This window comes from Danio rerio, chromosome 1 (assembly GCF_049306965.1).
Source record: "Danio rerio strain Tuebingen ecotype United States chromosome 1, GRCz12tu, whole genome shotgun sequence".
Classification (NCBI taxonomy): domain Eukaryota; kingdom Metazoa; phylum Chordata; class Actinopteri; order Cypriniformes; family Danionidae; genus Danio; species Danio rerio.
In genome coordinates, this window is record NC_133176.1 from 55,536,484 (window position 1) to 55,555,554 (window position 19,071).

Genomic DNA, 19,071 nt, shown 5'->3' on the forward strand with positions numbered 1-19,071 from the left:
TGTGTGTGTGTCCCCTACTCGTGAACATTTGTGACAACACAACAGACTCAAAATAAGAGGACAGACCAATGTTTATTAATAAAAGATATGTTTTACATTCCGAATGCAGTAAGTAGCTTACAACTTTAGAAAAGTCAGAAGAAAATAGTCAAATAGTGCCATGCTGCTTTTGGATATGATATCATTGAACATGTACTATGAAAATGTTATTATATTCTTGGATGAACTGGAATAAAACAATGTCATTGCCTAATGGAGTCATTAACATATTGTGAAAGGGATAGTTTACATAAAATTAAACATCTGTCAATTGATTTGCCTTGACTTACTAACCAGTTAGATTTTTGTTCGCTGAGCACAAAAGGAGATATTTTGAAAAATGATGGAAACCGGTAACCATTTACTTCCACAGTAATTGTTTTTTTTCTATAGATGTCAATAGTTAATGGTTTACAGCATTCTTCAAAATATCTTCTTTTTTTCTTATGCAAAACAAAACAACTCCAACTGGTTTGTAACAAGTAAAAAAAAAGTTAATTACAGATATTTTCATGAGTCAACTATCCCACAGGCTATATATATCAACATTGTCCACATTGTTAAACAAAATAATAACATTACTACTAATAACAATGAAATAGTGAAGTCACAAAGGAAGTGCCATTTGTTTATAGCTTTGTTATTGTGACATAAAAAGCTATTATATATTTATGCAAGCTGCCAAGAAATATTATAGCTGGTGAAACAGTATTGTTATTGAAGTGTGCAAAATGCTCAAATGCTTTCATTCTTTTACCTCAACATTACTTAGCATTGATGTCAACATCCATCTTACATAGCCCAAACCAGTATAATCTGAACATACATCCGTTTGTGAGCAATTAAACTACATTTTGTTGACCATCAATTCAAGGCCAATTGGACCAAACTTAGGGTCACTTCAAAATAGTAACAAAACAATTTATTGCTTTCATACAACTATGTAACTTTTGCCTGATTCAACAGATTCTGGTACTTAACAGCTATTATGTCAAATGTTGAGGAATCTAAAAAAGGCAAACAGTTAATATTATATAAGGCAAACTATGACTGATCCACAACAAAGCCCCATTGCAAAGGTTTCATGTGGTAGATTATCCCCTTTAACCTGGTCACAGAGCAGCTTGAGATTTTCTCAACTTTTTTTTACTGGTATAGAATGTCACTTGTTTATACTGTGGGACTATTGAACGCTTGATTCTGACTGGCTGATGAACATTCTAAAGTGTTCTATTATTTTAATGGAACTGCAGTTCTAAAGTAGTTCCAGCAGCTTTTGAACTGCATTACAGTTCCATATCACTACGCCATATGATTTCACATCAGTCAAACGTATCCACTGATGGGGAAACAGTGAGAGTTATGCATTACAATATTGAGTCACTCCACTTAAATTTAAGTAGTTTCATTACTTAGTAACTTTTTATGGTAGGTAATGCGTTACGCTAGTTTTGAGTTACTTTTCAATGAATTTTTCTGACCTGGCTGAGGCTTGATCTTTCCCAAAACTCGCTGTTTTATTTTTGTTTCATTTTTTGTTTATAGAAAAGCTCTGCAATTATCAACACACCGGATTAACCATTTGGCATTGTGGGAACAAACCCATTTGCCCGTGCGCATTTGGGGCCCCTGCGAAGGAGGAAAAAATTTCAAAGTGTCTATTCAGGCTAAATGCAAATAGCACACCTCGTTGGAATAAGCTATTTGAGAATTTTCCACCCATTTCTATTTAAAAAATAAGTAAAATCTTTGTAGACTATAAATATATCTTATATCACTTATTTCAAAAATGCGGGCAATACATTATAGATTCATTTTATAAATAAAATATTATATTATTCTTATTTTTTTATTCAACTATATGGGGGCGACCAGGTAGGGGGCCCAACAAGACAATGTGCCCCGGGGCCTCTGAATTCTTAATCCAGGCCTGTGTATAACCTTCATTTACCTTTAAAAAACACATCACAAAACTAATGATTTCGGATAAAGTTATCTTCTGAGACCCCTATGCATGCTGTTTATACAGATTATTGTATGTTCAAATCAATGTGTTTGCTGCTTTTGTATATTTTGTCTAATTGGTTAAGTAAAATCTCTGTCGATTGAGATAATCCTATTTCCCTTTCTTTGATGCATTCAAAATAATGAGGATACTTCCATCGCAGAAATGTAGAGCTCTGCCATCTTCATTTGTATTGTCTGCAAAGACTCTCATTGTGTGCGGGATTCAACGTGACTATGTTCATTTTAAAACAGCAATTTATCTGGTAACACTTTATTTTGATGGCCCATTTGAGCTTAGTAGACTGTCTGCTTAATATCTGTTGATACTACTTCTTCAGCAGACATTTAACTGACTATAAGTAAATGTCAACTTACACTAACCCTAACCCCAACTTAACAGTCTACTTATAATCTATTGAGAATTAGTTGGCTTGTAGATGCAATGTAACTTAAATTCAATAAACGGACCATGAAAATAAAGTGGCCTTTTATTTTTTTAAAGCTAATTCATTGAAGTAATTCATTACTTGTTACTTAGAAAAGTAATATTATTTAACTCACGTTACTTGTGATACATCATCACCAACACTAAAAACAAACAAACATCAAAACTAAACATAAGCTGAGATGCGTAAGAAACTAGTCCTACACACAGGAGCCCTTTGAGGACAAATATCTGACAAATGTTTCAAATACAACATCTGAACAGTGTCTTTAGGTGCGGAGACCATAGTATAAGCAGAATAATGGACTTCTGTCTGGTGTACTATTAGAAAATAACGCACACTAATGCACATATTACTAGCGTAACAGTCATTAGAATAATGGACTTCTGTCTGGAAGAATAATGGACTTCTGTCTGGTGTACTATTAGAAAATAAAGCACACTAATGCACATATTACTAGCGCAACAGTCATTAACTATTCCTTACACATAAACATGATCATGCTGTAATTTAGCTTAGCTGGTCTGGGATCAGGAGAAAAGGACACCATCTACATGGTAAAAAATATCTGTAAACTAGCCGTTTTCCTTATTTTGTGATTCATGTTTTTATTTTTTACCCATTTATTTAGACACTGCTCGCTGCAGAGCCATTTGAGCAGAGCTGAGCTCCAGCGAGGGGGAGCTTGAGCTCTCGCTCCTCCTCCTATAAGCTGTTTTAATGCGTACACCCACCCCACCCCTAACCCTACCCCCAGTGACATCACTCGTAGAAGAAGTGCATGGAAGGAGGAGCTCAAGCTCAAGCTCCCCCTCGCTGGAGCTCAGCTCTGCCCTAATGGCTCTGCAGTGAGCACCACTTGCATTTATTTATGCTTGTGAGTTGCATTATGGGATGTTGATCTTTCTTCCAACAACTTCTAACCTCAAAAGGTAAAAAAAAGGAGACTTTTATGAACATTTTGAATAGTTTAAAGTGATATATTATCTGGGCTGTTGTTGTATATTTGGCTACGTAACCTCGTAATAAACTGTCAGTACATTTTCTGTTATTTTACAGACCTATTCCTCTATATACTATTTCTTATTAATTTTATTAATTCAAACTGCTAAAACATCAACAAATGTCACTTTGTCAAACTGTAGAGTTGAATTTTCAACATCAGAAGTCGACAGAGCAGAGATCAACACCCCATAATGCAATTCACAATTGTAAACAAACACTTGTGAATCCCAAAATATGGAAACTGTTAATGAACAGGTATTTTAGAGTGTACCAATGCTGAATACAGGAGTCTACACGCATTAAATAATGAGATCGATGCCGTCTTGTTCATTAGCCTTGACGCAGTATTTGCGGTCGTACACTAGACGTGCGCCTCCCATTGGAGTGAGGCCGCTCTGGGACGGCACTTTATTGGTTCCCATCTGCAGAGACACTGTTGTGGTGTCCAGCGGATCCAGATTGACGTTTTTCTCAGTCACCTGCCTCGCCGTGCCAAGAGCAAACATGCCAGCCTACGACAGCACAAAGAGTTAATACTATACAGTCCTGCAAAAAAGTTAGTCCACCCTATTAAAATACACTTTTCTGATCTAATATTTGGCAGTAGGGCTGTGAAATATGACAATATCTATCATATGGACAAAGTAAAAGGTCTATCATCTCACACTGTATGGATTAGAGAAGTTTCATCCTATGTTCCTGTTAAAAAAAGTTTAATCCAAAAGAAATCAACAGCAATAGTAAGGTGCAAAAGCTCAAAAAAATTTCTAGAGCATATAACTTGCTTTTTCAAGTGCATGGTAAGTTAATAGCCTGATTATGTATTTTACAACCTTTGTAATCACAATATACATCAATACTTATTCCAGTTTTGAGTGTTGGTATAATAATAGAAGATATCAGTGATAATTAGAGTGATTTTGGCAATAATGCTGTGCGTTCTCACCATGCTGGCACATTTGTTGGTGCCCATCTGCAAGTTTATGGTAGATCGATCCGCTGGTTTCTCCATGCCTATTTTTGGTTCATAAAGATGGCGTCTGGTTCCGTAGGAGGTCATGCCCTTTTGGCTTGCAAATTTATTGGAGCCCATCTGTGAAATTAGATGACATTTTATGTAGATAATTTGGCAAAAGTATATATATATATAAGATATATTTTATATTTTAATAAGATGTATATATTTTAAATGTAAATAAAATGTAAATATTTTCAGAAAGATATTAAATGAATCAAAAGTATCAACTGTAATGACATTTGTAATGGTACAAAATGTACAATTTTTTTATCTTTTTAGGAACTTGGGGCAAAAATATTAAAATGGAAAAATATATGCAGTACAGTTGTTTTAAACATTGATAATAATATTTGTTCAAAAAAGCATAATAATATTGGTATTATAATTTGTTTAGTTGATATACACTATATTTATCCGGATAGCTTTATCCATTTTAATGCTTTTCTTACAATGGCTTTGTTCATTGTTTACATTTTGTAGTTTTATTTTTGGTAACAACTTTACCATTTGCAATTTGCCATGTTAGTTAATGCACAATGTCCCTGCTAAAACAGAACAATACATATATATATATATATATATATATATATATATATATATATATATATATATATATATTTATATATATATATATATATATATATATATATATATATATATATATATATATATATATATATATATATATATATATATATATATAATTTATATTTATATATAACTTATCCAGCAAATGTCTTACGGAGTGGATGCACTTCCAGCTGCAACCCATCAATGGGACGGCCAATTTAGCTAACCCAATTCACCTATACCACATGCCTTTGGACTGTGGGGGAAACCAGAGCACCTGGAGGAAACCCATGCGAACGCAGGGAGAACATGCAAACTCCACACAGAAATGCCAACTGGCCCAGCCGAGGTTAGAACCAGCGACCGTCTTGCTGTGAGTGAGGCAACAGTGCGCCACCCATATATAAATTTTTTAAAAATTCAATTAAGGGGTTTTAAAAATCGTATAATCATCCATGATAATTCATATGCAACTTTCTTTAATTAAATTAATACACGTGAATAAATCTAAATAATAACATTAAAGTCAATGATAAATGTGAAATAAGTAAACTAATTTGTAATAATAAAATACATTATTATAATGAGTGTGTTATATTTAAACATAAATCTAAATATTTTCCAAGTACTAATTTAGATCCATTTATAATTCAAATAATACACTCTACCTTTAACATGAGAGTCTTTGTCCTCTACTATTGTACTTAGGCATGGCCTTGGTATAAGATTCTGACAATACAATAACCTTGGATAAAAAATGTACGGTTTCACAGTATTGTGATTACTTCACTAAAATATGTGCTTTTTAAATGTCAGTGTAAAAAAACGAAAACTTTTTTCCCTTTTGAACAAAAAATATTTTATTTTGAGAAACTTTTAAAATATTTTGGAGCAGTAAACATGTAAGGCTAGACCAGGGGTGGGCAAACTCGGTCCTGGAGGGATGGTGTCCTGCACAGTTTAGCTCCAACCCTAATCAAACACACCTGCTTATAGATTTCTTGTGATCTTAAAGACACTGATTAGCATGTTCAGGTGTGTTTGACTAGTGTTAGAACAAAACTCTGCAAGGACACTGGCCCTCGAGGATCAAGTTTGTCCATCCCTGGGCTAGACTAATGAAAGACTTCTGCTGTCTTCATTAGTTTCTGAAACACAGATTTATTTACAATTTAAAATGGCGTCTTTACATATCGTTTTTCATTTCATAGGAACGGTATGGCAGAGTTTTTTTTCCGAACCGCGGTATACCCTAAAAACAGTTATCATCTCATGCCTAATTGTACTATGTAATATTCCACATAACTGCATGTTGCATTTCTGTCAACATGTCAACAGATATTTCCGCTTTTGCACTCATGCATCAAATGTCAAGTGTTTGTCATGTGACCTGCTGGCTGATGATGGATTTCCCTGCTTTCATCTTGTCAGGGTTGAATTTCCTCTGCTTTTTTGCTGCATACTTCACACCGATGTCACTTTTTGTGTAGAAGCCTTTAGTCTTGGCCTGTGTGTTGAGAAGACATGATTTTACACATACAATCACCTGTAGAGTCTACAATAACCTGTTAGCCAACCTGCATATTTTGTTCCCCAATTTCTGTTTAACAGAATGAAGATTTCTTTCAGCACATTTCTAAACATAATAGTTTTAATAACTCATTTCTAATAACCGATTACCTTTATCTTTGCCCTGATGATAGTATATAATATTTGACTAGATATTTTTCAAGGTACTAGTATTCAGCTTAAAGTGACATGTAAAGGCTTACCTAGGTTAATTGGACAAGTGAGTGTATAATGATGGTTTGTTCTGGAGACAATCAAAAAAATATTGCTTAACATAAAGACTGCTTTTATTCTAGCCGAAATAAAAACAAATAAGACTTTCTCCAGAGGAAAAAATATTATAGGACATACTGTGAAAATTTCCTTGCTCTGTTAAACATCATTTGGGAAATATTTAACAAAGAGAAACAAATATTCACAGGAGGGCGTATAAATCTGTCTTCAACTGTATTTACAGAATTGTATATCGTTATTAGTGGTTTAACGGATCACAAATCTTGTGGTTTTACATTATGGTTTTTTAGTCACGGATCAGATCATTTTTCGGATCAGCCAAAAAAAGGGAGGACACAAATGTAATTTGCTTTCCATTTATTACAAAAACAGCACTGCGAGACACTTTTGGTTTTAAGAAAACAGAACCTACAACCTGTAATTTTTTAAAAAATAAAGTAAAGAAATAACCAGATGAATAAAATTACATAGTAAAATATTCAGTACTGTGAAGAATTTACTGTAACTATTACTGTTGCTGATAACGCTAAAAATGTAGAAATCTAACATCATAATTTGTACAACCCAGATTCATTTTCAATTAATGATTCAGTTATTCACTCATTAACTTCACGTTTCATCGATAGATGTGTCATTTTGGAAGAATTAATCACTGGCATATTTTTGATGGCTGGTTGTCGCCACCTACTGGTTAAATAATGTAATTGCTGCCTACAACTTTCATTTTTGAGCGTCAAAGTTAAATGCATATGACTGTGATGGTAATCTTTACCATAAACAGCAGTGGTTTTATCTAAATTATTAACTGTTATCTCAGTACTTCTGTGTTATTTGGCCTTAACTTGCGTCCGAAACCACATACTTCCATACTATACAGTACGCTAAAATCAGTATGCGAGCCGAGTAGTATGTCGAATTCGAAAATCAGTATGGAAGAAGTACCCGGATGACTTACTAGTTCAGGTGAGATTCTGAAGTGCGCATGCCATGCACCCTTATATCCCATGATGCCCCGCGAGAGAATTCATAAAGTGGGAGTGAAACGACGCAACTGACGCAGGTAGGTCACGTGACCATGACAAAATGCAGATGTAGTACGTCCGAATTCCATTCATACTTTTCACATTCATAATGTATAGAACGTACTTTTCTAACGGCCGAGTAGTAGGTTTAAATACAAATGCAGTACCTACTGAGTAGTAGGCGGTTTTCAGCCTGAATCTCTTGATTTTTATGTTTTTTAAACACATATTTGAATGCAGCCATTTAAGGATTAATATATATATATATATATATATATATATATATATATATATATATATATATATATATATATATATATATATATATATATATGCAAATCACCATCCCTTAGTTTAGAAGTTATGTTCCTTGGGTGTTGAAATCCCAATCTTTTAATGATTAATCATGCAGCTTACACTGAATGCATTAACGCAGGCTAAACAAAAGCGACAGAAAACCCCTTTAATAACTCACCACATCGCAAACCCACCAAAACTTTTTCCGTCATCATTATATTTTACAGGAAAGCCTAAATGCTTTCATACATGTGATTTGAATGACATGAGAGGTGATCTCTCTGCGATTGTTACAAATTCAGGATTAATCTACAAGTAAAAAATTGTATTGATCCACAGGTCATGTGTGTTCTGAACCATGGGTTGTGATCTATTTCAATCACGGATAAACCGTGATCCGCTATACCCCTAATCATTACTGTATATACAGTAATTTTCACAATGCGACTTTACGCAGTAACATACTGCATAACTGTCCTACAGTAAAATACAGTTCATCATTTCAAAAAATAGGCTATGTTTGCTGAATCAACTCAATCAACACAAATCAAAACAACACAACTTAATCGTTTTATATTCAGTCCACTTAAACTTGCAAAAACAATTAGGTTAACTTAATCGATTTGTGTTGGGACAACAATTGTGTGGAACCCAGCATTTTTACAGTAATAATACAGTTAAATACTTACCCTGCTGAAAAATCCAGCTTAAACCAGCCTAGGCTGGTCGACCAACCTGGTTTTAGAGGGGCTTTGGCCATTTCCAGGCTGGTTTCCAGCCATTTCCAGCCTGGTCTTAGCTGATAAGGCTAGAAAATGACCTGCTAAAACCAACTTAGCAGCCTGGTTTACACTGGACATAGCTGGTCGACCAGCTAAAACCAGCCAACCATCCTAGGCTGGTTTAAGCTTGATTTGTTTAGCAGGGTAACAGTATATTAATATTTAAATAGTTTGTAATGTTCAAAAATTGTTCTGAGTGCTACATGTTGCAGTGTTTTCTTATCATTTCTCACCAGTCCAGCCAAAGCGACGAGGGTGCACTGAACCTGAGTGTGGTTCATGTCCTCGAAAAGATCATTGGCCTCAAAAATATCATGTGGTTTCAGTCCGTATTCACCAATGGCTCGCACAAAGTGAGTGATATTTTCCAACTAAGAGAGACACAAACACAGGATAGGGATGTAGTTGTCATATATATATTTCTAGCTGGCAGAAAATACCGTGTTTGTAGATCTTTTAAACACAGACCTAAGCTAATGAGGTAAAACAGCCCATTCGTTAGATGCGTTTGACTCTTGTGTTGAATTTCTGCTTAAAGCCTAATTGCGTGTTTCTTTAATCTGCTGTAATTATTTGGGCTTTAAATCAAAAACTACTTTGACGGTGCCAAAAATAACCAGACTGCTTCTCAGGCAGTAAATCAGTTTTTGGGCTTCGTTTTAACGCTAAAAGCTCAATTCCTCTGCGCTCATCATACATTCTCAGCATTTCTTTGAGCTAAACAGCTAATACCTGCTATTCACAAGCATGCAATACATGCGCTAATGGCTTTAGAGAACATCAGCTGCAGCAAATATCCATTTTATACCCTGAAAGCTCTTTAAACATCATGTGAAGTCTCATTTCAAACATTATATCTACCTTGTGCCAGTTTAGGGTTGAATGATTGACCTTCGGGACGGATCCGGGTTGTAGTTTGTTGATCAGCCTGTAGTGGAGAAACACCATATAGGGGCACTTAGAGCAAGCTGAAAAAAAAATGTGTTCACGTTGTGTTTTGTGTTACTTTACTCACTCGCACAGGATCACGCCGTCTTTCAGCCCCTCCATGAAGTTTTCTGCAAGTGTTCGTCCTGTGATCTCCTGGACCCACATCCTCAGGTCCTCCTCCGTCTGAGGGTCATATTTCTGTGCCAGCTGTCATATCAAGGGCAATATAATAAAATAATGATTAAGAATAATGATTTTAAAAATAATAATATTGTTGATGTTATTAATATTATTAATAGTAATAATAATTATTATTTTCCTTAATTCATTTTCCTTCGGGTTTATCAGGGATTCACAGCGGAATTAACTTATTCAACATGTTTTACAAAGCAGATGCCCTTCCAGCTACAGTCCAGTACTGAGAACATCCATACACATTCATTCACACACACAGAACATGCAAACTCCACACAGAAGAGCCAACGGGCCCAGCCGAGACTCGAACCAGAGACCTTCTTGCTGTGAGGTGACAGTGCTAACCACTGAGCCACTGAGATAATATCAATCATCCTTTTCAATCATTCAATTATTCTTTGAACAAGTTAATAATATCAAATATATTTTATTAAAATTAAAAACGAATGACATTTATAAATATAATTATTGATATTAATAAAATAATTTTTATAAAATAGTTCATATTAATAATGGTGATGATGATGATGATGATGGCAAGATAATAATAATGTGATTATTATTTCAATGTGATTATAACATTGTATTATGATAATAATAATAATAATAATAATAATAATAATAATAATAATAATAATAATAATAATGATAATGATAATGATAAAGCATGTTATCATCAAATTTAGTGTGCCACACTGGATTTCCTAACATAGCTTCAATAAAAAAAAAAAAAATTGGGGTTTCTGACAATTTGTTAGCACAATAGAAAGTGTGTTTGCAAGTAAATATATATTAAAAAACCTAATTTCTTTTCCATTTTGGCCTGAGAAACATCTAAGCATACTATTTTCAATACAAAATAAGATGGTTAAGTAAAGTTATTGATCAGAAACATTTAATGTATTGCTCAAATAGCCATTATAAACATCCCAGTGGGCACCTAAATGATATCAAAAACCTGTAAAAAACAAAAAACAAACTTAAAATGCAAACTATTTACCTTGATGTTAAAACGGATTCAAATTGACATCTAACTTTGTTTTAAAAATAAGCTTCTGCTCACCAAAGCTGCATTTATTTAATCAAAATTACAGTACAAATTGTAAAATTAAACTATAAAATAACTGTTCAAAAGTAGTTTATAGTTTTATTTATTAAATCACTCTAATAATAATAATTATTTCTATTATTATTATTATTGATACTATTATTATTATTAATGATAACCGTAATAAAAGCAAAAATGACTGGAGAAGTAATTTGAAACTACAAACAATAATAAATCAATAAATATTTAATAAATATTAAAAAATTAAACAAATGTTTTTGCATTTAATAAATGTCGCCCTGATGAACAGAATAATTTATTTAAATTATTAATTAAAACATTAATCATTTTTAAAAAACTGATTTGACTCGTAATGTATATGTTTAGAAGAAAAGTATAGCACTTCTATATGCCCCTTTTTCCTGTATCTCGAAGTAAAAACAGCATATTAGCTTCTTCAAATACTTTATAGATTTTTTTATCATTATGCAATATCTAAATAAATAATAAATAATTTAAACTGGCACAATATATATTATGTTGCTATCCGACGACACCATATCATACAAATCACCAGTTTACATTAGAATAGTCATTGCATGCTTTCCAAATGCATTGTATTTGTGTGGTAAACTGCACTTACCTTATTCCTGACATCCGCAGAGAGTCCGAATGTGGGTCCTTTGCTGAACTGGGTGCTCATGGTCTCCTGTAGACTTGAGTGCTGTGATGCAGGAGTTTTCCTCTTACAACCTCTCCATCTTTTAAATGCCCCTCTGTCCTCTACACCCCTGGTTCTCATTGGCTGAAGCCTCCTGAGCGACTGACCAATATAGTGAACATGACTGTACCGCTGCGTGAGTCCTCCTGAATGAATTGTTTAAGGGAGAGTTCACTCAAAAATGTAAATTTCCTCTGCAAGTGGGTCTAAACTTTTACAAGTTTCTTTTAATCTGTCGAACGCAAAACAAGATGTTCTGAAGAATGCTTAGCAATCAGTTTGATGACAATTAACTAACTTCATCTAAGATTGGCATTAAAAACAAGTCAACAATTTTGGAGAAATTCCATTGATATTATTCCTAATAGCTATTATAAACGCCACAGTGGGCACCTAAAACGATATCAAAAGCCTGTAACAAAATTTTAACATGCAAACCAATTTGATGTCAATCGACTACCTTGATGTTAAAAGAGATTCAAATTGATATCTAACAGTGGAGACATAATTTTTTGACATCAATGTTTCACTGTAAATTTGGAAATAAAGCCTTCAGATGAATAAAACCTTTAATTTTAATTATATAAAAAAAAACATTCAAATTGCAACCCAATTGGATTGCAACTAACATTGGCATCAATTCAATTTTCCCATGTTTTTTGACACCAATGTTAGAGAGTTAACATGCATCGTAAGTTTACCAAATCCAGTGTAAATGTGTAATTGAAGTTTTTAGATGAATAAACTTTGCTTATATTAGCTATAATACTTTTTGTGTTGTTATTTTGGTGGTCAAAAGGGCATCAATGTGTGGATGTCAAATAGGCGTCAAGGTTTTGACATCAAACCCATTTGCTTTTTTGATATGTTTTTGATTAAGCCTCCTCCTGAATGAATTGTTTAAGGGAGAGTTCACTCACATTGTAAATTTCCTCTGCAAGTGGGTCTAAACTTTTACAAGTTTCTTTTAATCTGTCAATCAGTCAAACACCAAACAAGATGTTGTGAAGAAAGTTTAGTTTTTGACAAACCTTCCAGTGGGCACCTAAAACAATATAAATAAAGCGAAACCATTTGATGACAATTGACTACCTTGATGATCTAACACCGGCATTAAAAAAATAGGTGAACAATTTTGGAAAATTTCCATTGACATTATTTCAAATAGACATTAATAAACATCCCTTTAAACACCTAGAATGAAAAAAAAATAATAAAACCTTAAAATGCAAAGCAATTTGATGTCAGTTGACTACCTTGATGTTAAAACGACATCAAATTGACATCTAACATTGGCGTAACATTTTTTTCATGTTTTTTGACACCAACGTTTGTCGGGATTAACATGCATCGTAAGTTTACAAAATTCAGTGTCTATGTGTAATTGAAGCTTTCAGATGAATAAAACTTTTCTTATATTAGCAATAATACTTTTTGTGTCGATATTTTGGTGGTCAAAAGTGCATCAATGTGTGGATGTCAAATAGACATCAAATCAATTAGCTTTTTTTTGACATGTTGCTGATTAAGTCTGCTTCTCATTGGCTGAAGTCTTATAAGCGACTAACTCAAAATTGTAAATCTGTCGAACACAAAACAAGATGCTGTGAAGTAAGTTTAGTCTTTGATCAACCTTCCAGTGGGCACCTAAAACAACATACATAATGCGAAACTATTTGATGACAACCGACTACCTTGATGATCTAACGTTGGCATTAAAAAATATTTAAACAATTTTGGAAATTTGCATTGATATTATTCCAAATAGCCATTATAAATATCCCAGTTGGCACCTAAAATTATATCAAAAACAAACAAACAAACAAAATTAAAATGTTAAAATTTTAACTAATTTGATGTCATTTTGACTACCTTGATGTCAAAACAACATCAAATTGACATCTAACATTAACGTAAATTTTTTTCACGTAACTGACGTTCGATGTTAGAGAGTTTACATGCATCGTAAGTTTACAAAATCCAATGTAAATTTAGAATTTGGTAATAAAGCTTTAAGATGAAGAAAACCTTTCTTATATTAGCTATAATACCTTTTTGTGTCGGTATTTTGGTGGTCAAAAGATCATCAATATGTGGATGTCAAATAGATGTCAAGGTTTTGACATCAAATCACATTTTTGACATGTTTTTGATGTCAATTTGACATTAATTTTGCTTCTCATTGGCTGAAGCCTCATGAGTGTCTGACAAATTGTGAACATGAATGAACCACTGGCATGAGTCCTCCTGAATGAATAGAATAGAATAGAATAGAATAGAATAGAATAGAATAGAATAGAATAGAATAGAACAGAATAGTTCATACAAAAATATTAATTACCTCTGCAAGTGGGTCTAAACTTTTACGAGTTTCTTTTATTCTGTCGAACACAAACAAGATGTTCTGAAGACTATTTGGCCATTGATAAGCATCCCAGTGGGCACCTAAAATGACATCAAAAACAACAAAAATCAATTTGATGTCAATTAACTATTGACAGTTGACAAATTGACATCTAACATCAGTTATGTGTCACAATAATCTGTGTTCAACAGAAGAAAGAATCTCATAAAGGTTGCAAATCACTTCATGGAGTAAACGATAACAGAATTGTCATTTTTGGTTGAACAATTCTTTAAAAGAGAAAGTCCAAATGGGCATATAGGCCAAATTTTAGAAATTATCTTCACTGCATGCATTTATAGTATAAAAAGAGAAATTTTTTAATCCGAGAGTCACTATTTTTAAGGGTAAATATACACTTTTTCTAAAGGGATAATTCACCAAAATAGAAAATTGACCACTGTACTATGAACCATCAAACCTTTATGGGTTTCTTTTTCCATTGAACATAAAAGATAATATTTTGAAGAATCTTGAAAATGTCATTGACTTCGTTAGCTGGAAAAACAAATACTATGGAAATCGGTTTTAAACATTCTTTAAAAAATCTTCTTGTTGTGCAGGTTTGGATCAAGAGGAGGTTGAGTATCTGTAAATGTTGACAGAATTAAAATTTTTGTGTGAACTGTCTCTTTAAGTGTATAATTTAGGAGGACAGGAAGATGGAGTGAGAAGGGAAAGGTGGAATTTGATCTCTTTATTTGGTCATGGTGGTGCTACAGCTGTCGTTTTAGTAGAAATGTTTATAACAGAAAGAATCCGAATTGAGTCCATCATTAGCGACTATATGAGAAACAGTGAGACAGACAGACATTTTTAGTTTTTAATGGATTTTTTTTTCTTTTTTAAGGTTTAGATTTTATAGAAATAAATAATTATAAATACCAAATATCATTTTACAAAAAAGGCTATGATTTTACTTGGTAATAAATAATAGAAGAGACATGCTGCAAAATTGTAATTGTGTGAAGTTTTCTGAGCTTGTAATGATAAAAAACGTTTCATTTTGTTAATTTGGTAGGCTAACACAGCTAGCATTTGTCCCATGTGTCCCATGGTGCTAGTTTGGGGGCGATTGACGTCCCTATAACGGTTGATCCCTCCTGGAGGAGGTCAACACACCTGATATTTAGGGAGTCAGGCATGAGAAGAAGAATCAACAGTCTGAAACCGCCATCGTAAGTGTTCACAAGACCATTTCTTATAAAATAGGTGTTTGTATTTACATATGGACGAAAAGTACAGTTAAATTAGACGCAGTTTGCATAGTTTGACCTAACGTACCTCCAAAATAGCTAATCAGAGGTTACAGTACTAAATAGCAAACTCTAAAAAAATAAATCAGACGTAATTTTAATAAATACAAACACTTGATTCACTGACGCATGTAGGCCTATTAAACAAACCAATATTAGCTTCCCAAAGTTGTCCGCTGATCGTCACCCTATTCCATGATAACCATAATGTACCACAAGATGGCGGCACAGCTCTGAATCTAAGACACTTAAGAATGTTGTGGGTAGGGCCATGAATGCTTTTGAAGAGGCAACTAGCCTATAACATATGTACTACTCAAATTCTCTTTTTGATAATACAAACTATAAACATCTCAGCTTCTCTGTCATAAGCTCTGCATCTGCACCCAGTTGCTCTATTAGGCTGGAGTTGCAGTAATTCACCAACAGGAGGCGTAGATGGACAACAGTCATGGACAAGAAAAAACTGCTGCTTGACCACAGAACTGCTCTTCATATTGTACAACGCACAATTTAGCAAATATTAACCATTAAATTAATTCTTGATGATGTTACAGGAATGCTGAAAATCCACATTCACACTGAAAGTATTTCAATATTCACAGCTCAGCTTATGAAATTTAATACTAGTTACTAAAATTATGTTTTCTAAAATAAAAGGAACTTTATAATATAAAGGTATAATTACAATTATTAGCCCCTATGAAAATTACACAAAAAAGTAGCTGTTTTGTAGAAATCTAATTAAAAAATGTATATATATATATATATATATATATATATATATATATATATATATATATATATATATATATATATATATATATATATATATATATATATATATATATATATATATATATATATTCCACAACAGCTGTATCTGATAACCTCAATAATAATTGTTTTGCATGCTTTTATTATAGTAAAATTGTTTAAAAATTGTTGCACGAAGTGTTTTTTGACAAACTGATAACATTTTTTAATTTTCAATATTATTTTATTTTTGCATTAAAACAATTAATTTTCACACTGTTACAAAAATTCTTGCTGCCTTAAATTATTTAGCAGCATCAAATAAACATTTGTATTCATCTCAACTTACATCAATTAAACTGACTAAAAATATTAGTTAAGCTTTGCATATTAACAACATTTAGTTGAAACCTGATTAACATGGTAAAATGAGTTAAAGTTACATAAATGCATTTGTTATCATGACTTTTTGGCATTTTATTTTTTTTATAGTGTAAGATGATGTGATATCCATTTGGTCACATATTCCTCCAGACCTTCTTGCTGTGAGGCGACAGCACCACTGCGCCACCGTGTCGCCTTATTTATTTACTTATATTTTTGCAGTAAAACCATGATTAATTTTCATAAGATAGAAATATCACAACCATTTGGTTAAAAATTCTTAATTGAAATTTAATTGAAAAAATAACCCAATGTTGGGGTTAAGTTTGACCTTTTAGTTTAATTTATTTAATTAAATTTAATACATTTTTTATTTTCATAAGAGACAAAAATGCAATAGTTTTTTTTACCACGACATTTTAAGTAAATTCATAGTAACTTATTTATATCTTTTATTTATTTATTTGTTTGTTTAGGTTTTTGCAGTAAAACCATGATTTATTTTCATAAGACATAAGACAATGAAAATAACCCAATGTTGGGGTTGGGTTTGACCCTTTAATCCAATTTTCCTAAGATAGAAATATGACAAAAAAGCAAGTGTTTTCTTTCCGCCACAGTTCACTATGGAACAATTTGATTAATCCCATAGTAAATTCGTTGTTTTATCAATAGTGAAATGGTTTTATTTTTTACACCATGTTATTGAACCATGAAGAAAAATGTTATTTCTGAAATGAAACTAAACAGGCCATGTCAGATCTGTGCCATATCCAGTACATGCATCACAGACAGTTATTTAGCATGAGCGGTATTTCACAGATCTGCCCAGTAAGAGATGAAAAGTTCACACGAGGACACAAACTGACTGTCTGAAACATGACCTGACTAAACTAAAATATCAACCTTTAACCATTTAAATCACTTGAGGGATTCATACCTGCTGTACCAGCCTGTAGCATATGGTTATAATCAGCGTATGACAGTAATGACTCATGCTAAATTGTTACGTAATCCTGCTGTGGCTTTGAAGCAGGTTTGGAAATATGACAGAATGTTGACCGACAGCTCTGGGAATTTTTTTTTTTTGTTTGTTTGACATTGAGCTTTGGTTATACTCGCCTTTCAGAAACTGTTTGCATAGTTTTCAATGACTTGAATGTCCAAAAACAATGTTTAACAATAGACAAAGCTAATTAGGCATCAGGAATTCAGAGTTCAACCATACTGTGATCCAGAAATTATGCACAATTTGGGCTACACAACCTTGACTGCCATGTGGGGGGAAAAAGACATATTTTCCATCCCAGATTAATGTTCTTCTGCCATTATTCCTCCCTACTGAGGAAAACGGGTCAGTAATGATTATAATACAGTGTTTTTACTTTACAGTTCACTAAGAAACGATAAATGAGCGACAAAGAAGCTAGTGTCTGGTCTTCAACATGTACTCTTCAGCTTCAGTTCAGTTAAATAATAATACAATAATTGTAATATGCTTAAAATAATTATAATGTTAAAAAATGCTTTTGTTAATGCAAGTTGCCTAAAATGAATCCATATGAATCCATAAGTAAATTAAACAGTATTTTTTAAAACAGTTTTTAGTTAAACTGTCATTTAAAGGTCTTTAAACAGTTTTGTCTTTAAAAAATGTCCATATTGTGTGCCACATAACAATAACAATAATAATAATAATAATAATAATAATGAATAATAATGAATAATAATTACAATACAAATAATGATAAATAATAATGAGAATGAGAATCAAACACAATAACAATAATAACATTAGTAATAATAGTAATGATAAAAACTACTACTACTACCAATAATAGTAATAATAAATATAATAAAAACAACAATAATAAATAAATAATGATTATAAATAATAATAATAATGAATAATAATGAATAATAATTACAATACAAATAATAATAAATAATAATGAGAATGAGAATTAAACACAATAACAATAATAACATTAGTAATGATAGTAATGATAAAAACTACTACTACTACCAATAATAATAATAATAAATATGATAAAAACAATAATAATAAATAAATAATGATTATAAATAATAATAATAATGAATAATAATAAATAAATAAAAATTACAATTAAAAAAATGATAAATAATAATGATAGATAATAACAACAACAATAATAATAATAATAATAATAGTAATAATAGTAATGATAAAAACTACTACTACTACCAATAATAATAATAATAAATATAATAAAAACAATAATAATAAATAAATAATGATTATAAATAATAATAAGAATAAGGAATAATAATAAATAAATAAAAAATTACAATTAAAATAATGATAAATAATAATGATAGATAATAACAACAACAATAATAATAATA

At 32.1% G+C, this 19,071-nt stretch overlaps 1 protein-coding gene across 3 annotated transcripts; it reads right to left on the reverse strand.

Moving 5' to 3' along the window:
* Positions 1 to 53: 53 nt before the first annotated feature.
* On the reverse strand, positions 54 to 17,647 carry cnn1a (calponin 1, basic, smooth muscle, a). Of its 3 annotated transcripts, XM_073948053.1 has the most exons (9): positions 15,656 to 15,925; positions 14,225 to 14,328; positions 11,806 to 12,029; positions 10,005 to 10,126; positions 9,851 to 9,917; positions 9,223 to 9,360; positions 6,476 to 6,592; positions 4,444 to 4,590; positions 54 to 4,009 (listed from the first exon to the last, which is right to left on the reverse strand). In XM_073948053.1, exons 3-9 carry the CDS (start codon positions 11,962 to 11,964, stop codon positions 3,797 to 3,799), a joined length of 963 nt encoding a protein of 320 aa, XP_073804154.1. In that variant the 5' UTR covers positions 11,965 to 12,029; positions 14,225 to 14,328; positions 15,656 to 15,925; the 3' UTR covers positions 54 to 3,796. The 3 variants fall into 3 exon arrangements, with proteins under 3 accessions (XP_073804154.1, XP_073804153.1, NP_001139070.1); XM_073948052.1 differs by lacking the exons at positions 14,225 to 14,328; positions 15,656 to 15,925 and adding an exon at positions 17,624 to 17,647; NM_001145598.2 differs by lacking the exons at positions 14,225 to 14,328; positions 15,656 to 15,925 and having other exon boundaries at positions 11,806 to 11,892.
* Positions 17,648 to 19,071: the final 1,424 nt, after the last annotated feature.

Bases quoted from the DNA above. Each gene is read 5' to 3' on its own strand.
- cnn1a (XM_073948052.1), bottom strand. From the start codon at position 17,645: ATGCTACAGGCTGGTACAGCAG. The intron at 12,030-17,623 runs GTATGAATCCCT...CAATTCATTCAG, and splicing joins GCTACAGGCTGGTACAGCAG to GAGGACTCACGCAGCGGTAC. The intron at 6,593-9,222 runs GTGAGAAATGAT...CTCAACACACAG, and splicing joins TCGTCGCTTTGGCTGGACTG to GCCAAGACTAAAGGCTTCTA.